This window comes from Sorghum bicolor, chromosome 6, assembly GCF_000003195.3.
Source record: "Sorghum bicolor cultivar BTx623 chromosome 6, Sorghum_bicolor_NCBIv3, whole genome shotgun sequence".
NCBI classification, from domain to species: domain Eukaryota; kingdom Viridiplantae; phylum Streptophyta; class Magnoliopsida; order Poales; family Poaceae; genus Sorghum; species Sorghum bicolor.
In genome coordinates, this window is record NC_012875.2 from 46073107 (window position 1) to 46097463 (window position 24357).

Below are 24357 nucleotides of genomic sequence, written 5' to 3' on the forward strand. Positions count from 1 at the left end.
ATGATGGTATGAATATGATATGATTGTGTATGAAATTGCAATTTTATCCTTAGTTATGTTGCCTTAATTTGGTTCTTGACCTCTGTAATAAGCGCACAATGGTTATTTGATATTCATTTCCCTATCATAATACCAAACAAAAAAGGATTGGGATAAGAAGAACTTTTCTATCCTATACCCGTATATTCTTATCCCACATCCATACCCCTTACCCACAGGACATCCCAACGCCACTAGCACAATACTTAACGTTTCAAAAGTTTTTATTTATACTAGGTTTTGACTAAAACTTCAACTACTAACCAGATAAACGGCAAGGTTGACCATAAAAAAAATGAACGGCAAGGTTGAATATCTCTTCAATAAATTTAGCTAAAGCTAAAATAGTTTGACTTGTAATAACATAGACTAGCTAAGCAGATTGATGTATATTTTTTTGTTCTTGGATTGGACGGAGAATACACCCCACGTATTGGCTGGGCAGATTCTGATTCTACGTGGCAATCATGTGATCCCCGATGCAACGCCGGCGCGCGGCAGCGTGCATCCCGGGGAGGCTTCAACTGTCCCACCTGGCCCTGACAGTGACGGGTCATCTGATCGGAAAAAAAAAATGACAGAGAAAAATGAGGGATCATGCAGGCATCTGTCATAACATGATGCATGTTTGCCTGTCTTACGAGGTAAAACCATCCCAGGGGCACCAATCAGTACTTACCGGCCGAATACCGTAGGTGATAAATGTGGGAGCTACAGTTAAACAAATGCCATGCATGTAGGCATATATCCGAGTTCAGGCTAATATACTCGTTGAGTAGTATAGTACAGTCTCAACGAGTCACCGTTTCATCATTTCTCACGCTAGCTGTTACTATGTGACCTGCTAGCTGAGCTTCGCTGGTTCAGAAAGTCATATGGCTAGAAATACAGTTCGTTGATTTAATATGAGAGAAAAACAATGTTGGCTGATAGAAAAAAGTACAGCTTATAAGACAAGCGAACATACGTTTGACAGTTGTATTACTTATGTATTGAATGTTGATTGATATATTCCAGGGTGGATTCTTTGGATCCAGATCGTCCCTTCTATTTCTTGTCTGTGCGCGGATGATGATATCCCTGACACGAGATCCACGAATCGAGCTGGTTAATCTCACTCCATGCATTGCCATTTATCCCATGAGACCGATCGAGGCCGTACCAGGCGGCAGGCGCGAGGCGGCGTTACGAATGGATGCTGCCATGTGATCGCGATCGGCACATGTGATACGTACACTCCCACGATCCTTACCTGATCGGCCAGTATAGTGTTTCTAAACGTGCGTAGGATGATTCGACTGTTGCTGGAATCTATCTGCCGTGTCAACTGTCAAGTGTACACCGACTTGCATGGTACGTACTAGCTAGTGCGTACTATACTGCTATATACACATACACATGTTCTTACTTTGTTTTTTTTTCCTTTCATTCAACTGTTGTGTGGATGACACAGAAATTCGTGACAGATGATACTTTTCACTGGAAATCACTACTGGAAGGAAAAAAAATCCAGTTCATGCGAGACCCTCACGCCTATCAAGTTTTATATATAATCTCGTGTTCCGGACTCGAAGTTTCTGTCTCTATATTCTGTCACCGTCCGTTTCATCTCTGCTACATAGTACATACAAGGGCCGCAGAGCTGCAGGAAGTTTATCAATTATCATGCGTTTGCCGACGAATGAAAGAGATAATATATATCGTCTCGTCGTGCCCTAGGCCGGCAAGAGGCGGCCGGCATAAAGCTGATAAGAGAGAAACAAATCCATTTGGATATGTTATAGATTTTCATTAACAAGTCTTCCACCCCGTGTATTCAAATAATTATCGTTTTATGTTTATTATTAATTATGTATGAAAACTTGTAAGATGTGTCTTGATGTGGTGTGGTGGTGGTGCACCATGCATGGAAGGCAGAACCAAGTACCGCATCGGAGACTCAAACAGCTCTTAAGCTAGTGATGATTAATTAGAGACTTGGCCGTTGCGTAGCTGCAGGTTGATATAGTCTATGGGCAGGCCGAACAAAGTAGAGATCAGAAATCGACCCCATTTTGAAAGATGGATGTTTTTAGCCGGAGCTTTTAAGTTATTGATTTGCTTTTCATTAGCCAAAATTGTAATAGGTTAGCCCATCATGATATGTGCTCGTCTAGTTTCTCGTGACTATCAGGTGGAGGAGTGGCATTTACCCCCATCAGGTCATAGGAAACATTGTAATCTCTGAATGTAACTTGACCATGGCTAATATATGGAGCTCCGGTTTCCCTAAGCTGCAGGTTGATAGAGAGTCTCGGATAATCTGATGAGGGAAAAATGAGGAGCAACAGACTTGGAAAAAAGACTAATGGATAAGAGATAGCAAGAAAATAGCAAGGGGGTGTTCTGTTCGATGCCCCTTCTCATGGCCGCTTGGTCTTTTTATTCTCCGTTCGTTTAGCTTGGAAGCCCATGCAACGGCCCATCTTGAAAGCCCCTCTCCTGCCTCAGTTCATGACATTTCCCTCCGCTTGAAATTCGGCTTGCCCCGGCCCCTAGCTGATGAATCAAAGTTGTAGAATTCCATCATTGGTTCCCTTTAGGCCTTGTTTAGTTCACTCCAAAAACTAAAATTTTTTCAAGATTCCCTGTCACATCAAATCTTTCGACACATGCATAAAGCATTAAATATAAACGAAAATAAAAACTAATTACACAGTTTAACTGTAAATCACGAGATGAATCTTTTGATCCTAGTTAGTCTATGATTAGACAATATTTACCACAAACAAACGAAAATGCTACAGTAGCGAAATCCAAAATTTTTTCGCATCTAAACAAGGCCTTAGTAAAGTGACGTTCAGTCCAGTTCCATCTGTTTGGACGGTCAAGATCACTGCCGGCGTCTTTTTATGCATTATCTTGATTTTGCTTCCACTGTACCACAAACCCAAATGCAACTTGATGTACTACGGTCGTCTAACTCTTGCTGTCTCAAGCATTCCCTCAAACAAATTTTGTGTAGGAAAATTCCTGATGCCAGAGAATACCTTAGGAGCTGCAGTCACTGAAGAAACACGCTCACTGGTAGTGCCTCTGAGCAGGTTGACAGATGCAAGGAATTGAAGTACTCTCACAATATCACAGATCGTGGCATTTTAAAACCAAAATGTTTCACTAAACCATGGTATTTTTCAACAACTCTAAAAATACTTTGTATTAAACAGGGTCTGAGGCCTTGTTCAGTTGGCAAAAACCGGTGAAAAACGGCACTGTAGCACTTTCGTTTTTATTTGACAAACATTGTCCAATTATAGAGTAACTAGGATCAAAAAAATTCATCTCGCAGTTTACAGATGAACTGTGCAAATAGATTTTGCTTTTATGTATATTTAATGCTTCATGCATGTGCCGCAAGATTCGATGTGACGGAGAATCTTGAAAAATTTTCTTGAATATGGAAAACCGTGGCGAAAATCCAATTGTCTCGCCGGGGCTCGATAACGTCTGCCGCCGGCGCCGACTCCTTTTCCGGCCACCTCAACGCCTCCATCCGTCCATCCCCTCTCTCGTCCAACCCGCCCCTAAAACTCATTGGAATTTCTCACTTCTTGCATCCTCCAGTGGCCAAACGCCAGGATGACGCCCGCGGAGCCCGCATCTCTACTGGAGTGCGATGCCCGTGGGGAGGACGACTCCCCCGACGAGACGCGGCTCTCGCTGGAGACGGCGGCGCCCTCCGCGGGGGCGGGCGAGGGTGACTCCGACGCCGCTCCCTACGTCGGGCAGCGGTTCCCGACCCACGACGCGGCGTACGAGTTCTACAGCGGGTTCGCGCGGCGGTGCGGGTTCTCGATCCGGCGGCACCGGACGGAGGGGAAGGACGGCGTGGGCAGGGGGCTGACGAGGCGGTACTTCGTGTGCCACCGCGCGGGGTCCGCGCCGGCGAAGCCGCTCGCCGGTGCGCCCAGGCCGCAGCGGAACAAGAGCTCCTCGCGGTGCGGGTGCCAGGCGTATATGCGCATAGGCAAGGGCGCGGACGACGCCGGGGGTCCGCTGCCGGAGTGGCGAGTCATGGGGTTCTCCAACCACCACAACCACGCGCTCCTGGGGCAGGACAAGGTGCGCCTCCTGCCGGCGTACCGCTTCATCTCCGGCGCCGATAGGGACCGGATCCTGATGCTTGCTGAGTCAGGGATCACTGTGCAGCAGATGATGAGGATAATGGAGCTGGAGAAGTGCATCGAGCCAGGGAACCTGCCTTTCACTGAGAAGGATGTGAGGAACCTCATACAGTCCAGGAAGGTCGAGCATGAGGAGGACGAGAGCGTCGATCTGCTAAGAATGTGCAAGAATTTCAAAGAGAAGGATCCTAATTTTAAGTTTGAGTTCACAAAAGATGCCAGCAATCATGTGGAGAACATTGCCTGGACGTATGCGGATTCAGTTCAGTCTTATGAGCTATTTGGTGATGCTGTTGTGTTTGACACCACTCATCGGTTATCTGCACTCGACATGGTGCTCGGGATATGGGTTGGTTTGAACAATTACGGAAGGCCTTTTTTCTTTGCTTGTGTGCTTCTAAGAGAGGAGAATCAGATATCATTTGGATGGGCATTGCAGGTAACCATTCATCATCAACGTAAAAACTCACTTTGCCACTTTGCCACTGTTCTCTTAGGCAGCATTTCTTGTTGACAGGTGTTTCTCAACTTCATGAACAGGAAAGCTCCTCAGACGATACTCACAGATCAAAATGTGTGTCTCAAGGAAGCAATCGAAAAGGAACTACCGAGCACAAAACATGTCCTCTGCAAATGGCTAATAGCAGCCAGGTTCCCATCTTGGTTTGGTGCAAATCTAGGAGAGCGTTACAAGGACTGGAAAAATGAATTTGATAGGCTATATAACATGGACAGCACAGTGGCATTTGATCTTGGGTGGAATGACATGGTGAACTGCTATGGACTTCATGGAAATGGGCATATTGGTAGTCTGTTTGCATCAAGAAATCTCTGGGCCTTGCCATATTTGAGAGGGTATTTTACTGCAGGACTGATTACTTCCCCAGCTGTTTCAAAGTCAACAAATGCCTTCATTCAGCAATTCTTGAGTGCTCAAACACACCTTGCAAATTTCATTGAGCAGGTGCGGATCTCTTGTCAAATACCAAGTTTTTTGTTTGATGTGATGTGGATCACCATGGTTTTCAGATATTTCTAAAAGAAAAATGCTGGCTTCAGTCCAGTATAGTACATGCTAACATAAATTTCTTCTTTGAGCTTCCTCCTTGCTTTGTGTGAAGTGTGCAATAAAAGCAGTAATTTGTTACTCTGCTAATTCTTTTCATCAGGTTTCAATTATTGTTACCTACAAAGACCAAGCTGGTGAACAAGAAATGATGCAGCAAAATTTGCAGAGCATAAGCCTGAAGACAACATCTCCAATTGAAGGCCATGCTGCTGCAATTCTCACCCCATATGCCTTCTCTAAGTTACAAGATGAGCTTGTTGCATCTGCTCAATATGCATCCTTCCACTTGGAGGGGAGTATTTTTCTTGTCTGTCACCATACCGAGGAGGGTGGGTGCAGTGTCACATGGAACCAAAGGGAGGAGCTCATTTCTTGTTGCTGCCAGATGTTTGAGTCCTCAGGGATCCTTTGCCGGCATGCCCTTCACGTGCTCACAGCACTGAACTATTTCCAGATCCCAGACCTTTACCTTCCTGTCCGGTGGCGCTGGACTCAGCCACCGCTTTCCAACTCCTTGAATGGAGCTCCTCATCACCCTCAGGGCGTAGCATCTGAGAGAGTGGGAGCATTGCAATCCATGGTCTCAGCGCTGGTGAGTGAAGCAACCAAATCGCATGAGCGGATGGATCTTGCAACGCAGGAGGTGTATCTCCTACTGTCCAAGATAAAGCAGCAACCAGTCTCTTTCAGGTGAAAGTGTTAGTAGGCTGCAATAACTACACCATTGCATTTTGGGCAGGTAGGAGTAGATGAGTAGCAGTACTAATTAGTAACAAAGCAATAGCATCGTGCAATTGATCGATGTACATTATTTGTAGTTTGTGGTTGAAATCCATTTACACTGATTTGAGTTTCAGACAATAGTAAGCATGCGTCACTGACTCACTGGTCAATTAGCTGTGGAGGTGAATTGGTGTTGTCTACTGATTTGAGCTTCAGACAATAGTAAGTACATTGGCTATTAAGTGTAATGAAAGACAATTAAAAAATAAGCCGTCTTAGCTCAGTCGGTAGAGCGCACGGCTTTTAACCGTGTGGTCGTGGGTTCGAATCCCACAGACGGCGTCTTTTAATTTTTTAAAATTTAAATACATTTTCAGTTTTCAAATGTTTGTTTTATTTTAGTTGCTTTTTTCCCTGCTTCTTTTAATTTTTTTAAATTTAAATACATTTTCAGTTTTCAAATGTTTGTTTTATTTTAGTTGCTTTTTTCCCTGCTTTTAAGTTTTCAGTTTTTTTGTTTTCAATTGCTTCTTCCTCTTCACCATGTTTTTATTATCAGTTTTTTTTATGTTTTCAATTGCTTCCTCCTCTTCACTATGTATTTTTTTTATGTTTTCATTACTTCTTTCTATTCAATAAAATTTTCATGAACATTTTATTTTAGCCTTAACATGAAAACACATGATCTTTTGCGCGATAACCTCAGTTGCTATTTCAGCGTTCAACATGAAAGTGCATGATCTTTTGTGCAACAAACTCACTAAATTGAAGTTGTGATGCAAATTACATCTCCCTTGTTCCTTGTTGAACTACAAGTCTACAGCAAACTGGGGTGCATGTCTGCCGCCGGCGCCGCCGATCCGATGGTGCACTGGGGGCTGGATTTGAACCCAACGGCGGGGAACGACTTCCTGACTGGCCCGATGTGGACAGTGACCTTTCCGCCGGCCACCTGGACGCCGGTGATGGGCACCCAGACGAACAGCACGCGGACGCGGACGCCCTCGAGCCCCGTGACCGTCCCGGGGGACACGGTGCCGGAGAGCTCGACGTCGTAGCCGACGCGGTAGCCCCCCACCTCTACCACGCAACCGTCGTCGAGGAAGAGCTCAAAGGTGCCGTCGGCGTGGAGGAGGTACCTCCGGGCCGTCTCCGGGAGCAGCGCGCGCGGGAGGCCGAACCGGTCCATGAGCTCCGGCACCGTCGGCGGGTCATACGGAGCCGCGGCCGAGGCGAAGGCGGCGAGGCTGGCGCTGAGGCCGAGGAGAAGAAGGGCGGAGGCTGCGGCCTCCATGTAGCGGACTGCCGGTGCCGTGGTGGTTCTTGCCTTCTTGGTTTTGGGGATTGGTTGGTTGGTTCTTTGCCTTCTTGGATGGATGGGAAAGGTCCAACGGAGCATTTTTTTTATTGGGTTTTGGCCTTTTCAGTTTTAAGAAAAATTTTAGTTTTGGCTACTGTAGCATTTTCGATTGTATTTGAAAAATTTTATCTAATCATGAACTAACTAACTTAAAAAAATTGTCTCGTAAATTACAGCAAATTATGTAATTAGATTTTATTTTTATCTATATTTAATGCTTCATGCATGCGTCCAAAAATTCGATTTGACGAGGAATCTTGAAAAAATTTAGAAAATTTTGGAAACTGAACAAGGCCTAAGGGGAACAAAGATGAGGAATCTTGAGATATTCCATTTGGCCTGTTGTTTGGTTCCTTCCCAAAATTCAAAATTTTTCAAGATTCCCTGTCACATCGAATCTTTGGACACATGCACGGAGTATTAAATATAGATGAAAAAATAAAAACAAATTACACAGTTTATCTGTAATTTGCGAAACGAATCTTTTAAGGCTAGTTAATCCATAATTGAATAATATTTATCACATACAAACAAAAGTGCTATAGTGCCATTTCATTGAGTGATGATGAATGAGAAATGAAAAAGACGCGCCGAAGACCTTGCTCCTCTCGTGCTAGATTATACTTCCAACTAGTCAAATCAAGATTAAGATGTCAAGATTGAGATAAGAAATAGTCCCTCTAGTGACAAAAGAGTTGACACTTAAAATCATGTTTAACTTTTGAAACTATGACCTTAATACTTAAAACTACAGATACCCACATCTGCGTCCATCGGATTATCCAACGTTTGAAATAGGGTTGTTATAAAAAAAAGTTTTAAAATAGGGTATCTAAGTTAATTGCTGAACGGAAGTCTTTATCATTTTATTTTATTTTTTGGAAAAAAAACTAAAGTATTACTCCCTTCTCTTATGATTCATAATCCAATCTATTAGCCAAATGATTTTTATAAAATTATTCAATTTATCATCTGAAACATTTTCGATCAAAATCTAAATCCAAAATGTTTCTACAAGAATCCGAAATCCCTTATGATTCATAATCCAAACTCCAAAGTTGTAGGATGCTACCCTTCGGGCTGTGTTGGGGCTAGCAATGATATTCATTAATTTGGGGATCCTCCCCCGTTTGACCTCTCAAAAAAAAAGTTGTAGCATGTTTTTCCGCAATCATGTTCTTTTTAACAAAAGTAGCAATAATATGATTATGCCATTATATTTTAGAGATTTTTTTACATGTGCAAATGTTCTCTCCCAATTCCTGTGTGTTAAACAAAATAAACTAGGTGAATTCCCCACGCGTTGCTGCGAGATTTTCTTAAAAATAAATCATTATATATATAGCATTATTATATTGTATTCGGTATATTTTGTATATATATATATATATATATATATATATATATATATATATATATATATATATTGACTTGCATGTTATTTTGTTGTATTAGATCTGGTAAACAATCGTTAAGCTAATAGAAGAAAAACAATAAAATATTTGATTACATTATAGAGACATAGGTGATCAAGCAAATAGCATATGTAAATGACTTGTATGTTAGTAGGTTAAATATTTAAAGTATTTCACATGATATAGATGATATAGATATTTTTTGTAATTAATATGTGATGATATAGACTTAGCGGAGAATGATGTAAACACCTTGCATGAAGAGATATAATATTTAGTTGGTCATTTAGTGGGAAGGGTTTAGCTTTGTAAGAGAATATAATGGGTTCACGAGTTCATCCCAACAAAGAATTGTTGTGCACGGTACTTCGTTCCCATTTCTACGCCATTACATGATTCAACGGTCATCATCATCGTGGACTCGTGGTCAGAGTGATACGCGCTAGCTCCTGTACGTGCCGGCGAGGTAGGCGAGGCAGCCGACGAGGGGCGCGTTGGTGTACGTCGTCGGCTCGGACCGCGCGTAGTCGGCGCGGTCGTCGGGGAACTCCTCGTGCTCGTCGGGCCCGCCGACGACGGCGCCCGTGTGCACGTTCGGGTTGGCGGCGCTGGCGTAGAAGTAGCTCTGGAACCCCTCCTGGCACCCGATGTGGGCCGGGTGGGCGGCCACCGGCGGCAGCGACGACGCCCGGTGGTGGATCCTCTGCGGCCACCGCGCGCCGAAGTTCACCATGTACGACATGCCCTTGGCGTTGGCACCCAGGATGTAGTCCACCTGCTGCTTGGCGAGAGCCCTGAGCGACCTGGCCGTGACGGAGAGGCTCCCGCAGGCGAAGGCGTGCTTCGTGACGGCCATGTACTTGGCGTAGGTGGTCAGCAGGAAGCTCGCCGAGGTCACGTACTGCAGGTTGGCGTTCCCGGACTTGTGCATCAGGCCGCCGGCCGTGTACTGCGTCGTGGAGGATGGGGAGTCGCGCAGGATCCGGCAGAAGAAGTCCTCCGCCTGCTGCCTGAACGGCTCCAGCCTCTTGTCCCCGTTCACCAGAGCTCTCTGCGTGCAGGGTTAGTTGCAGGTGAAACCGTGCAGGCACGCACAACACGACACAAACATCCAGCAGCCAACATGCTTGAGCGTGATTTTGTTCGTGTTGCGATGGCGTACCCGTGACAGTAGCACGCGAGCTCCGGCGAGCTTGTTGTCCCAGCTGAACATGTCGACGCTTCTGTCGATGTCCCCCAAGGAGTAGAGGTAGCCGAGGTAGGAGGAGTTCTTGGTCGCCCAGAGCAGCCACGCCGACCCCCACAGGAGCTCGTCCTGCAAATGGCCGGCCGGGGAAATAAAACCACGCTCGAATGAGTCGATCAATCAACGATCACTTTGTAGTTGATCCCGGAGGTTGGCTCGATTTGATTCGGGACCTTGTAGCCGGAGTACGACTGGTAGTAGGCGCCGATGTTGCCGCCGACGAAGTCGCTGTACTTTCCCTGGTGCAGCACGGCGAGCTCCATCACGGCCCGCGCCGCGGCGAGCAGCCTCCTGGAGTAGGCCCGGTCGGCGGCCCGGAACACCAAGCTGGCCGCGGCGAGCGCGGCCGCCGTCTCGCCGGCGACGTCGGACCCGGGCGCCGACGCGGACACTGCGTACACGGTCCTCGGCGTGTCCATGTCCTCGGGCCGCTCCCAGCACCGGTGGTCCGCGTCCGGGTCGCCCACGCCGACGTAGAGCGTGCCCGGCGTCTGCGTGGCCGCCTTGAGGAGGTAGTCCGCGCCCCACCGCACGGCGGCGCGCGCGTCGTGCACTACGCGCGCCGCCTTCATCTTCCCGCCGTGCTCCAGGACGCTCCACGATAGCATCGTCGTCGTGAAGGCCATCGGGAAGCCGAACTTGGCGTTGTCGCCGCCGTCGTAGTAGCCGCCGGTGAGATCGACCTGCCGCGCACGTTTCATATATCAGAGACAAACAAGAAAAGGCCAACGCGACTCCAAGCCCCACTGACCCAGGTCAGGGTGCAGGGCTCCAGGCCCACGTACGTTTGCGGCCGAGCCGTCGGAGAGGCCGGAGTTGGAGCGCCACGTGACGGCCTGGTCCGGCGGCAGCTGGCCGGACCGCTGCCCCTGGAAGAAGAGTATCGCCTTCGCGAGCGCGTCGGCGTAATCGGGGTGTCCGCCGGCAGCGACATAGCTGGAGCCGGAAAGGAGGGAGACAGCGACGGCGAGAAGCACCAGAACCTGCGATGATGATGGCGATGGCATCGTCCTTGATCGTGCTGCCAACGCAGCTTGATTCGACAATGCAGAGCTCATCATCTTCTCCACCGCGTACGATATAGTGCACTACTGCACTGCGACGCGCGGGGGTTTTATACGGCGAGCTGCATGCGGCGAGGTCTGTTTGATTCGGCAAATTGCATCTGCGGGATTTGTTTATGTTATCTTTATCTCAGTCGAGTTCGATCTTGCTCCGAGAAGCGCGCGAGTCAGAGCCGCTGGTTACTGGGACTGGGATGGCAATAGCATGAATGAATACATGATCCAAGATTGGTCCTAATAATCCGCGGTTGCTCATGATGGTGTGGCGCATTGCTGCTGACTCCATTATCAGTGTTTGGAGTATTGCTCTGAAGGTAATCATATTGCAAGATAAGGAACTCTGCAGAACAATAAGCTGCATGCAGCTGCTGCTGTGATTGGGTCTTTCGATGAATGGTACTTAAATGACGATCTCATTCAGCGGGACCTTCTCTCGGTTTGTGTTTCTTGATCGGAATTGTGTCTTGGAGCTTGCGATCTCTCGCTTGAGTGTGACTTAAAGGTGCAGGACAGTGGTGGAATCAGGGCATCTTAGCTGCGGTTACTTATGGAAGGATAGAATTGAAGTGGCTGCTCCTGCTCTCGAGTATATGGCTGAATGCTAAAAAAATTCATCTAAATTATACCAGTGACTCCGGATTTTAAAGTATAGATGACGGCACATGCAAACACTCAGCAAAAGATATGAGAACAGATATCCAACGAACGACGACTAACATTCATGTAGGCGGAGTTGAGAAACTTCTTCTTTCTCATGTTTTTTTCTTCTTCCCTCTACCATGTACTGATTTGAAACTTGTTCCCCCTAATTTTTTATCGTGGTCAGATCTAACCACGATAAAACGAGGAATAGATCGGAAAAAATTATTCTATGGTGCTGACACTATCTTTGTCTTGATGTCGCCATCCGAAAATAAAAGTCTTTGTGTCGTCAAATCGGTGAGGATGCAACGTCATAGTTGTTGCTCGTATTTTCAATGTAGCTGCCATGGAGAAAACGATTTCACCCTACTATCTCGCCGCCCACCAGAGAAGAGAAGGCTGAAATAGATCCAAAAACAAAAAAAATGGTATGAAGAGACCCTAACTCTAAAGACTTAATCTACTAGAAAAACTTAAAAATGATGGATCCGTACTCCCTCTAACCTTTAGTGATTATCACCGGAGGGAGATGGAGGAGGACCAACGGTGATAGAAGTAGGAGTGGCGCCGGCGGCGAGGCTGAGTCACGAGCTCTAGTGGCTTTGAGAATCCGCTGAATGCTGCTTTCTAACGAGGGGAATGTGATATTGCGTGGGCGAGAGAGTTCAGGCATGCATAGGAATGCAAAGTCGAGAAGGCTAGAACCCAGGTGAATGAATAGCTACCATGCTGGATGGTCACAAAATGAAATTACATAAACTGACGAGGAATCAGGATCCACGACTGCATTACCCTAGCGAAGTGGCGAGTTATCCGATGAAAAAAGAAAAAAAAAAGAGAACTTGAACAAACAAAAGAAAAAAAGAAAATGTAAGTAAAAATAGAAAACACAAAACACAAACAAAAAAAGGCATGTGTAGAAATGCAAAGCCGATCAGACGAGAACCCAGGAGAATGAACAGCTACCATGTCAAATGGTCAGGGAACGAAATTGCATACACTGACGAGGAATTAAGATCCCCGACTGCATTACCCTAGCGAAGTGGCAAGTTATCCGACAAGAAAAGCAAATTCAGAACTCAAACATACCAAAAAAAACTAAAAAAAGAAAATGTAAGTAAAGAAAACAAAAAAAGCTACGAGATGGAATGGGAGATCAGAGAGTTCAGACGTGTAGAAATGCAAAGCCGAGGCCTTGTTTAGTTCCTAGAAAATTTTGTAAAATTTTTCAGATTCTCCGTCACATCGAATCTTTAGACACATGCATGAAGTATTAAATATAGACAAAAATAAAAACTAATTGCACAGTTTGGTCGAAATTGACGAGACGAATCTTTTGAGCCTAGTTAGTCCATGATTGGATAATATTTGTCAAATACAAACGAAAGAGCTATAGTGTCGATTTTGCAAAATATTTTGGAACTAAACAAGGCCTGAGGAGGCAAGAACCTAGTAGAATGAACAGCTTCCATGTCGGATGGTCAAGGAACAGAATTGCATACACTGATGAGGAATCAGGATCTACGACTGTATTACCCTGACGAAGTGACGAGTTATCTGACGCAAACAGACAAAAAAAACTTTTAAAAACAGAAAACACACAAAAAGGCCAAAAAAAGGCTAAAGAAAAAAAACTTAGAAAGAAAATGTAATTAAAAACAAAAACACATGAAAAACAAAAAAGAACCAGAATTGCATACACTAACGAGGAATCAGAATCCACGACTACATAGTCGCAAAAAGAAAATCCACGACTACATTACTCTGGCAAAGTGGTGAGTTATTTGACGAAAAAAACAAAAAGAGAAAACGAACAGACAAAAGAATAAAAAAACACAACACACAAAAACAAAAAGGGGCAAAAGAAAAAAACTGAAAAAGAAAATGTATGGCGAGCTATCCGACGAAAAAAACAAAGAGAGAAAATGAACAGACAAAAAATTTTAAAAAAAACACAACACAAAATAAAAGCAAATAAGGGCAAAGGGAAAAAAACTGAAAAAGAAAATATAATAAAAAATAAAAAAATAAACGTGGACGGTAGGATTCGAACCTACGCGGGCGAAACCCACATGATTTCTAGTCATGCCCAATAACCACTCTGGCACGTCCACCACGTCTGTTAAGACGGTTATTTAGGTCTAATGTTATTGTATTACGATGAGTACAGGCGTAAAGCCAGTTAATGGACCCAGTGGCCAGTACCATGAGCTAACCGTCGCCGTGCACGGCAACAGCCAGCAGGCCAAGTCGATTCGGAGGTCTGCCTCTGTGCGCATCCGGCGACACCTGCACGGTCGCTGCGACGCTGACTCTCTGGTTGCATTCGTGCTGCGGCCACCGGGGCAACCGAACAAGGGCACTGCGCGTTCGGTTTCGTTGGTACACTCAATGAACACTCATTTTATATCTCGCGCGTCTACAATATTTTTTTTAAAGTTCATTCCATATACTTCTAATGGTTAATCATAATTTTACTTATGTAAAAATTCTACAATAAAGAACAATATGTTGTATTTAGAGAGGCACATATTGGAGAGCAAGAAAGGTGAGTGCAGAAAGATAGAGTTTACTAAAAAAACATGTTTTTTTAGTTTGATTTTATGATAACTAGCAAGTGTTCGTACATTGCAACGTGATGTACAATTGGTGCCCTGCGCTTATGCGAATCATAATGAGGTAACTGTTTTTTGTTCGATTTAATTGGACTCTGGTTCAACCTTAAATCAAATAAATCCCAAGAACCATAATAAAATGTCAGAGCTATAAAAGACAACTATGTATGGAAAATTGAGATGATATTAACCTAATTTAAATAGGTGGCGATTGTGCTTGCTTGTGAGTTCAAGAAACGTGAAAGACAAGCCGACGCCTGCATGTGCCTTATGATGTGAGACAGATGCTCCTTGAGCTCCAAATTCAATGAGGACAATGAAGAGAGTGAGACAGATGGACGTAGGAGAGAGATGGTACAGATAAAATTTTAATCTTTTAATATTATAAATTATAAATTAAAAACCATGCAAAAAAGTTTTCGTAGAGATGCTCCTTCTATTTCTCGGATACGCAACAAATTGCTTATTGCTTATGACTTACTTTTTTTTGTTCTAAATTGTAAATATTTTACTTTTTAAATACACTGCTTTACTATATATCTCTACTATAATGGAATTCTTTAATTATACTTGGTCCACCCACTAAATCGTCCCCCACTGAGAGTCTTCGACCACTGTGTACCCAGAAAATTGCACACAAGAATCTTACACCATTAAAATCAATGGCTAAAAAAGCACATCTACCAAATCTGATGGTCACGATTCGATGTGGGAAGCTAGGCTTCTCACTCTGCTACCTCACGCTGCACCCCCGTTACCTCACGCCGCACGCCGCAACCGCACCGCAAACTTCGACGGAAGCCACCACCGATAAAAAAAACTTTCAAAACCTTTCTGTGCCGCCGCTGCGCTGATCGGCGAACTTCCGATCACCCACGCGCGAAGGAGTGGAGGGGGAAGCTGCACGGAGGTTTTCCTTGCCCACGGCGTGCCAACGGAGGAAGCCGCAAACAATTCATACGTGAAGCTCACCCAAGCGTGGCCAATCACCGGCGCCCTCGCTGATAGGCGTGTGTCCATTGATTCTTCTGGCCTCGCTGCACTTCCTGACGATGCGGCTGTTAATTCTTCTGGCCTCGGTGCACGTAGTTGCAGGTCAGTGAGGATATGCGACAAAACTTATTCGGATGACAAGGAAGAAAATAAATTTGAAATCTGAAGTAATTTAAATTTAAACTTGTTTGCATTAGACGGTATGAATTGTTTGCATTATGCATTATCAAGAGTTCTTCTGCTTCTGATTATACATGATCCTTACTTATAAATATTTTTTTAACTTGTACAGGCTGAGCAGCCGCCACGACGATTAGTATCGTGTCCACGCCCGCGCTCACGCACTTTGACGAGGGGATGACAAAGCCGCGCGGTGTATGGCCCCGACGATCGCCCGTCTGGCCTGCCGCCGTCATGACGATTGCGCCAACGTAGACACGCCAATCGCGCTTGCAACAACCTGATCGAAGTTTTGTTTCTACTTCATTATGTTAGTAATTCTTTTTTAGTTTATTAGGTCAGTATAGCAAAATGTGAATCCTCCCTCCCTCTCCGTGGATTACATGTTTTTTCCTTAATAAATTGCTTGGTTGGGTTTCATTTATTCATAACCAAAAGAAGAAAAATGATTGTTACTTATAAATATTTTTCTAACTTGTACAGGCCGAACAGGCGCCGCGACGATCAGTATCGTGTCCACGCCCGCGCCCACGCACTTTGACGAGTGGACGACAAAGCCGCGCGGTGCCTATCCCCGACGATCGCCCCCCTGGCTTGCCGCTGTCATGACGATCGCATCAGCATAGACACGACGATCGCGCCATTGCTAGCTTGCAACCTGATCGAAGTTTTATTTTCACTTCATTATGTCAGTAAGTTTTGTTTTCAGTTTATTATGCCAGTATAGCAGAATGCGAAATTCCTCACCCTCTCTGTGGATTACATGTTTTTTCCTTAATAAATTGCTTGGTTGGGTTTCAGTTATTCTTAACCAAAAGAAGAAAAACGATTAGTAATTGTAAAAAGGAGATGTTGGGTTCCTACACGCCAATGTCTACTCAAGTTAATTTTTACCCTTTTTCTCGGGGTTTATTACGAATGATATCTGATTCTATAAAATTTATGTTCAGCTATTCCAGCATGCTATTTATATTGTATAAGAGATCTTTAGCTATTAGTCCTAATATCTTTAATTGATGTGCATGTTAAATCTTCGGCTCTTCTGGCTGTCCACCGCTACTGCCAGATAGAAATCCTCGCTGATATTTCGCAATGTCTATGCTCGAAGATACACGCGATGTGTTAGATATACTTTCAATATGTATGTGTATAACACCTTTGGGTGTCTTGCTAATCTTCTGTTATACTACTCAAATGCCACTTTAGATGACGCTTCGCGGAGGAGGGAAGAAAGAAGAGAGCGGTTGCGAATTCGTCGAGCTGAGAGGTCCAGCGAACAAAGAGAAGAGATCAATAGGAAAAAGCGTGAATACATATGTAACTACTGACAACGGAAGAAGGCTACATCCAAAAATAGTAGCAATTCATGTGCTTCGACTGAAACATTACCTGCAACATCAGCCACGGGTAATTAATCTCTTCCATAGTTTTTATTTTTATTTCTCTCTCTACTAAAGTGAAACAAACTATTGTACAACTCACAAAAAAATATGCATGTATTAATTACTCTGAGATGGACCAAATCACGCCAATTATATTAGGCAAGGAAAATATCCCACCCGATACGCTCGGAGATCATAGCCATATTGCCATTGGCAATACGACCACAGATTCATGTATACTTGGCAGACATTTTGAAGAGTCGTTTAAATGAATATTTTGACGCTTCCCTAAAGATCTCCAAGTCATGATTAAGGACTTAGATAGAATATAACTTATATAGTTGAGGACTTAGCTTACTTTGTATTCTTTATGCAAAAATGTTTCCAGACGGTATATATGCTCAAATATAATTGTGTAAAAGTTAAACTATGAAACAAAATCATTGAATGTTTTTATATACATCTCCCAGATAAAACCGTAGCGTTAGCACGGGCACGCTACTAGTATAAACATAATGTAAATCTAAATATATAGCAAAAGCTATATATCTAAAAGAGCCAAAATGTCTTACAGTTTTGAATGGAGAGCGTATGATTTTGAAGAACATGGCGAGATGCTATTACGATTTTTCAAATAGACAACAATTACTAACGAGTTACTCACTCCGTACTAAAATAGGTGTACTTTTAGCATTAACATTTATATCTTATAATGAATACACTTGTATATTTTATATATTTTACCATTTTCTCAATTTTTAAAGTGCAATTATTACATGATGATGGAACAATTTTTGATAAGGTACTATCACTCCCTCCCTTCCAAATTAAATTAACCTTTAGACTTATTCTAAGTCAAGCTATTTTAAAATTAATTAAATTTATATAAAATTAGCATCAATATTTATGACACTAAATTATTATTACTAGGTCCGCCATGAATTATATTTTCTTATTAGAGCATCTTTAAAAGACTCTTCATATTCTTCCTAAATGCTAGAAATATAAATTTTGGTGAAAAATTACCCTCCAACAGCTCCTCTAAATAGTCATCCAAATATAGACATCTTTTATTTCAGATTTTTTCGCTAGCCAAAAATAGAACGAGAGGGGCTAGCGAGTTTTATGCAATGAGTCTCTAGATGATAATTTAGAGAGTGAGATTTAGAAAGTCTCTTGTAGATGCTCTTAATGCTCTTAATTATTTGGTGTCATGTTATTATTCCTTTCTATAAAATTGGTAAAATTTTAAAAAGTTGATGCTATGAATGAATTTACTATACGAAGAAAGTATGTATAGTTATAATTTTATAGTACCATTATTTTTTCCCAAACTATTGTAAAAGTGTACTTTTTTTAGGTACTGTGGGCTAGGAACATGTACCCAAGAAAATGAGAGACCCAAAACCGCTTCCTCTCTAGAGAAAACGTTCTCTTTCTTCGGAATCGGCCGTGCTCTCTTGCCTCTGGGCTCCTCTGTCACCCTCCTCGCCGTCGTGTTCCCCTCTGTCTCGCGGCTTCTGCTCGCGGGCATCACCGGCCGCGTCCTTTGCCACCGCAGCCCCAGCGCCGTCCATGGAGACCCCGCCGCTCTCCTCGTTGCAGGAGGAGGGGGAGGAGGAGCCCACCGTCGAGGACTCGTCCGCCTTCTCCGCCGCCGCCGTCCCGCCTCGCCCCGCCACGCAGTAAGCCACCCGTCGCCCGCCCCCTCTCCCCACAACACACACACTTCTCCCGCACCGCGATGCCCTAACTCGGTGCCTCTGCAGCAGCCACTCGCTCCACAAGTACGCGCCGCTGGACTGGTCCGCCTACTTCGACGAGGAGCGCCGCGTAGCCATCCTCGACACCGACGACGTGAGTTTCGGCCTTAGCCGGAGTTCTCTCGGGTGATTCTGTTACGCGATGCGATCTAAATGTTGGATCCTCCTCTTCTCTTATATATTTTTTGCCCTCTAATTATTATAGGTTTTCAATGTGTACACGGCCGGATCGGAGGGGCCCGTCGTGTTCTGCCTGCACGGAGGTGGCTACTCAGGGTAAGTCTGTCGCGGAGGTTTATCTAGGAATAGTCTACACGTTTTGCTGGTGAATTGTGCAAATGTCCATGTGTTGGGACTTGCAGGAAATGTTTAGCATGGGCACTGAGGTTGATTGGGATGGGTTCAATCTAAACTCTAAATAGTCTTTAGTCTTGTACTGTAAACGTATTGGTGAGGAACTGGGGATGGAGCATAAAAGAACCTTTAACCAACAGCTGCTATCTGTGACATTCAAAGTTGTGCGGGCGAAGTTAGTGCTTAATGAGCTTAAGGGCTGCGCTTGAATAAACCAGTGTGGAATGCTTATTTTGTGAAATTAAGAGTTGCAAGTACATCTTGCTGAATTTCCAGAGCAATCCTTCTGGAACCGAAATCACATCTTCTGCTGCAGTTGTGAAACATTTTGTCAAATTTCATTAATGATTGACCCACAGTAGGGCGCATGTTGAATGCACAGATGCTGCAATCAAATGTTTTCTTCCTGACAATGTTCACAATTGATCTTTATTCTTGGTAAGGTTCTAAATAGCTAGCTATAGCTGTATTATACATGCCTGATGCCTCTATAGGTGTTGTGTATACATTGGTGCATTTCCGCTGCAAACACGATTTGGAACCTTGCTCGGTAGGGAAGCATGTGAAGACAATTTTTTCCCGAAATCTTGTAATGCCTACTTTAAATGATTTCCCTTGTTATGCAATGTTGCCATAGCAAACTTGTCTATTGGAAAAAAGATATGCTTACTTTGCTGCAATTATTCTTTGATCTGCCTTAGGCTTTCATTTGCTCTAGCAGCAAGTCGAATGAAGGACAAGACTCGTGTTGTTGCCATGGATCTACGGGGACATGGGAAATCAACAACGAATGATGATCTGGATTTGTCCATCGAAGTATGCCCATCATGTTTCCAGACTTATTTTTTATGATCGTATTGGTTACGCTCTCATGCTTATTAGTTAATTGGTGGATGCATTCTGTTACATAAGTTGTTTTGTGATTTGCTCATTGCTGGACACATTTCAGTCTTTAAAAGTGTTTTTGTTTGCCTCTGCAGACTCTTACCAATGATGTCATAGCTGTTATACGTACAATGTATGGAGATCTGCCACCAGCAATTATACTCGTTGGGCATAGGTGAGTCAGCAGCATGCATTTTCCTGTCTGTTTTCTTCTGTTGCGCCCGCATTATCTGAATCAGTCTACAAATGCCCTAGATGAGGCTTTCCAAAGACAATATAAACAGAGGAGCGAATTCCTAATAGATAATGAAAAGTTATTTTTATCGTTTTGAAACTTCCACTGAAACACCATGATCTTAATCGGTTCCAGCTTAATATATTTTATCGCTTTGCTTTATAGAATTCCTCCTTTTATCTGTTAAATTCAGCCAGCCCGTTTGTGTAGAATATTTCTATTTCTATCTATATCTTAAATCATTGAAAAACTTTACTAATAGAACGGTTGAACTTCCTTTTTAGCATGGGTGGTTCAGTGGCTGTACATGTGGCTGCAAGAAAAGAAATTCGAAATCTTCATGGGCTTGTTGTAGTTGATGTTGTTGAGGTTAGTAAGAGTTTTTCCTTATTGGCATCTTACTTTGTGTCTGTACAATCTTAATCATTATTACTGATTCTGGCATATCTTTGTTCTAAACAGGGAACAGCAATGGCTTCACTGGTTCATATGCAGAAGATCTTAGCAAATCGGGCACAGCATTTTCCTAGCATTGAAAAAGCAGTATGTTGATTTTGACCTACATTGTTTCTGACACCTTAAATCAGCTTTGAGTATGTGTAATTATCCATTATTCTCAGTATTTTAAGAGATATCTTATTCATCACTTTAAGCTGAAATGAGTAACTGTCAGTCACATATATATTTGAGCTGTGTACGACAACAACATGGACACAAACATGCAAAGGCTGAAAATAAAATGGAAGAACAAGTGAACAACTATACAATGAAACTAATTTCAATTTTGGATCAGTGTCATGCGTATTAAACCATGCAATTATAACCATTCTTGCTAAGGCAGCAGTTGTTATTGTTAAAATTATTTCCCTGCCTTATTTCTTGTTCAATCAATTTTGGAATTATGCAGATTGAGTGGAGTGTCAAAGGTGGGCCATTAAGGAACGTCGAGTCTGCTCGTGTGTCCATTCCATCTACCTTGAAATATGATGAATCACGAGAATGGTGAGCAGTACTTTGATTAGTGTATATTTCTACTATTGTATCTCACATGTCTATGCGCAGCCACCATTGCAAATGTAATATTGTTTCTATTTTCAACACTAATTATGCCGTCATACTTTGTTTCAGCTATACATATAGCACTCCTCTTGAGCAAACAGAAAAGTACTGGAAAGGATGGTATGCTTTCAATCTGATGTTTCCTTTTTTTAAATAAAAAATTTCTCATTCTCATGTTTTGTAAAATCATTTTGTCTTCTGATGCCCTTCCCCCCCCCCCCCCCCCCCTAATTCTCTTATGTGACTAGTTCATACTAAAGTGCATGTGTTTCTTTGTTAGGTATGAAGGTCTTTCAGACAAGTTCCTATCTTGCCCAGTGCAAAAGATCCTATTGTTAGCTGGTACCGACAGACTAGACAGGTTTGTTATGTTCGAGTATGAGGAATTATCTAGTTTCTAGTCCATGTTCATGATGTTTACTCAACATTTAATTTCTTCACCTTTTGCTAGCGACTTAAATCACTGTCATTCAATGTTCTGCTGCTTGTCAGTTGCAATAGATTGGGCCTGCAAAGTCAGCTTGTAGCATATTTTATGAATTCTGGTCTATCAGCTTTTGATTATTACTGATAAACTATAAATCAAAAGGCAGCAAAAGTCAATTGCTTATCATGATTATAGTTCGCAAAATATGGAAATTCTTGCCAGGCTTTGTTGCTAGAGCTTTTGAATGACAAATCGGATGGGTGCCAATCAATCATCAAAATGCTGCTTTTATTGAAGTGAAACCTCTTGTAAAGTTGTTTGTCATGTTCTGAAATGTCGCTTTCATTGGATGTGGAATCCTATTGTCGTTAGTTAAAATGTTCTGAGACATCAAACATCTTCAATCACTCGACGATACACTATTGAAGATAAATTGTGTAATGTATTGGTTGTTTGGTTTACATTTTTCAGAGCTTTAACAATTGGTCAAATGCAAGGAAAGTTTCAAATGGTGGTGGTTCGGCACACTGGACATGCCATACAGGTTGGTTCTTAGTATGTTTATGTTAATATATATGAGTCCCTTGCATAATTCTTTCAAGGCCAGCTTTTGTACCATTCCTCTAGATTCGTTCAGTTCAGTGTTTCTAGAGCTTGTGATGATCCTGCTCTGCCTGAATGCTCTAGATCTACTTTAAAATTTTCACTAGTTTGCCTACACATAGCAATAGCAGGAACTAGCAATTTAGCAATTAGAGGTTCATTCTCCGAGTGCTGTTTATTGGTCCATGAACTTCTTTTCTTTTGGAAGCATTGGTTTAGGAATATAGTTTTAGCCAACGAATTACAAATCTTTACCACCTTTGACACATCATCAAATCGTTATTCAGGAAGATGTACCTGAAGAGTTTGCATCGCACATACTGAATTTCATATCCCGCAACAAAATAGGCCCAAACGGTGTTGAGGTCAGTAATGAACCTTTCGTTTGCTCTCACCTTTACTATTTGAAATATATGCAATCTCTCCCCCCTCTTAGTTCTCCTTGCCTTGAGCTAATATTTGGCACTTCACTTTTTCTCAGATACCTGGGCTTATTAAAAAATGGCAGCACTAGACATAATATACAAGTTACTGTTCTGGTATTGGCAGTGTTTAGGAAAATGATGAGTAGATCTGCCTATCCGAGTTCTCTTCCTGTCGAAGAGGAAAAAAGGTTCGCATGATCATGCAAGCGTGAACATTCAATCATCGGTTTTCATCATCTGGTGGCAACTCCCCCATGAGATCACTCTGCGACCTGCCGGTGTCTTTTGTACGAGTTGTTTGTATGTAAAGCTGAGTGCATTGTAATGCTTTCCGTGAGGTTATTATACTCCTTCAAGCAGGATAAGGTCGTTATGATAGCTGTTTGTTTGGATATCTGCTGGCTTCGACAAGCTTAGTAGGAATCAATCGAAGAAGCCTGCTTTGAGCACGTTTCAAAAGCCGCATAAATTATCGTCCGTTGCAACGGAGCCGAGAAGAGCAAAAGTCCCAACAACGTTGCCCGTGCATACTGCATAGGATGATCTTTGTCGAAGTGGAAGGTGTACCAAATCAAAACATACTGTTGTGTTTAGCAGCCGAAGACGTAGAAAAATCGAAACATACTGGTTGTGAGAAAAACACTGCTCTTAGAGTTTAGCAGAAAAACACTGCTCTTAGGGTTTAGCAGCCATTGTGGAAGTCCCAAAACATATTGTTTAGCAGCCATTGTGGAAGTCCCAACAACCTTATCGTATCAACCGCGCTTGGCTCAAGCGAACAAGCACAACAGGTATTCTCTGTTTATGTCTCTTCCTCCCTTTCGTGGCCCAACAGCGTAGGAGTTCCCTATTACAGAAACGTCCTATGTGGAAGGCTCTACTCTTTCTCAAGGCCAGATGAAGGGATCTTACATGTGGGGGTTGAGAGAGAAATGAGATGACCTTATCCATCTAGGCTTGAATGAGGAGCTGGTTGGAGGTTTGTTTTCGCTTGTTCAACCCTAAAAGAGAGGTAGAGGATAGGATGATTAGGAGTTGCTCTTAGGGTTCGTTCGTTCGCTGATTTCTGGTCTGCTTGGTTTCTTTGCCGAGAGCTATGCTGCCTTGCCGAGCTAGGAACCAGAGTAGGCAAGGCGTTTGGATGTCCAGCCAGCTGATCACAATTTTTGTGCCGGCAAGCTTTTTTATGGCTGGCTGAAGCGAGCGAGTGTCTCAGTTGTTCGAGCCTAGCGAGGCGAGGTCAGAACAATCTTCGCAGAACCAAGCAGGCCCTTCCTTGCCTTATCTAGCAAGGCGAGCCAAATCGACTTGTCTAACCATGTGTTTGGTTGAGGGTTGGGTGGGTTGGGTTGGATCCAACCCAGTTTATAGGGACGGAGTCAACCCACCCGTCTAGTATTTGGTTGAAGGAATTAGAAACATGAGAAGTGACCCCCATTTGGGGTCCCTGCACGGGACCCACTCAACCCGACTGGAGCGGCTCCGTCCGTCAGATTTTGACGGACGAGTCCAACCCACATCTGAGAGGAATATTCCACTCTGGAGCCAACCTAAACCTCCCATACTCCAACCAAATAGCCACGGGAATGTGTTCGCTCCGACCCGGCTCGTCCCGCTCTTCAACCAAACACACGGTAAGCTAGCAGTTAAGAAAAAACTTTGCTTGTCTAAGGTAGTAAACAAAAACCTTGCTTGCATGAGGTAGGCGAGCAAAG

At 43.5% G+C, this 24357-nt stretch overlaps 4 protein-coding genes and 2 non-coding genes across 7 annotated transcripts; 3 read left to right on the forward strand and 3 right to left on the reverse strand.

Annotated features, from left to right (window-relative positions):
* On the forward strand, positions 3498 to 6082 carry LOC8080344 (protein FAR1-RELATED SEQUENCE 11). Its single transcript, XM_002446484.2, has 3 exons — positions 3498 to 4641; positions 4720 to 5166; positions 5372 to 6082. The coding sequence occupies exons 1-3, from the start codon at positions 3658 to 3660 to the stop codon at positions 5963 to 5965; spliced, it is 2025 nt and encodes a 674-aa protein (XP_002446529.1). The 5' UTR covers positions 3498 to 3657; the 3' UTR covers positions 5966 to 6082.
* On the forward strand, positions 6264 to 6336 carry TRNAK-UUU. The gene has a single exon. It is a non-coding gene; the product is annotated as a tRNA-Lys (tRNA).
* LOC8075850 lies at positions 6596 to 7384 on the reverse strand. Its single transcript, XM_002447851.2, has one exon. The coding sequence runs from the start codon at positions 7286 to 7288 to the stop codon at positions 6812 to 6814; it is 477 nt and encodes a 158-aa protein (XP_002447896.2). The 5' UTR covers positions 7289 to 7384; the 3' UTR covers positions 6596 to 6811.
* On the reverse strand, positions 9030 to 11087 carry LOC8080345 (endoglucanase 11). The gene is made up of 4 exons (XM_002447852.2): positions 10801 to 11087; positions 10189 to 10698; positions 9932 to 10084; positions 9030 to 9820 (listed from the first exon to the last, which is right to left on the reverse strand). Exons 1-4 carry the CDS (start codon positions 11074 to 11076, stop codon positions 9212 to 9214), a joined length of 1548 nt encoding a protein of 515 aa, XP_002447897.1. The 5' UTR covers positions 11077 to 11087; the 3' UTR covers positions 9030 to 9211.
* TRNAS-AGA lies at positions 13754 to 13835 on the reverse strand. The gene has a single exon. It is a non-coding gene; the product is annotated as a tRNA-Ser (tRNA).
* Positions 18309 to 23101, forward strand: LOC110436356 (protein phosphatase methylesterase 1). 2 transcript variants are annotated; one of them, XM_021463251.1, is made up of 13 exons: positions 18309 to 18576; positions 18661 to 18748; positions 18860 to 18930; positions 19710 to 19824; positions 19989 to 20068; positions 20413 to 20497; positions 20591 to 20671; positions 21036 to 21130; positions 21257 to 21307; positions 21468 to 21548; positions 22086 to 22158; positions 22505 to 22582; positions 22699 to 23101. In XM_021463251.1, exons 1-13 carry the CDS (start codon positions 18467 to 18469, stop codon positions 22729 to 22731), a joined length of 1041 nt encoding a protein of 346 aa, XP_021318926.1. In that variant the 5' UTR covers positions 18309 to 18466; the 3' UTR covers positions 22732 to 23101. The 2 variants fall into 2 exon arrangements, with proteins under 2 accessions (XP_021318926.1, XP_021318927.1); XM_021463252.1 differs by having other exon boundaries at positions 18664 to 18748.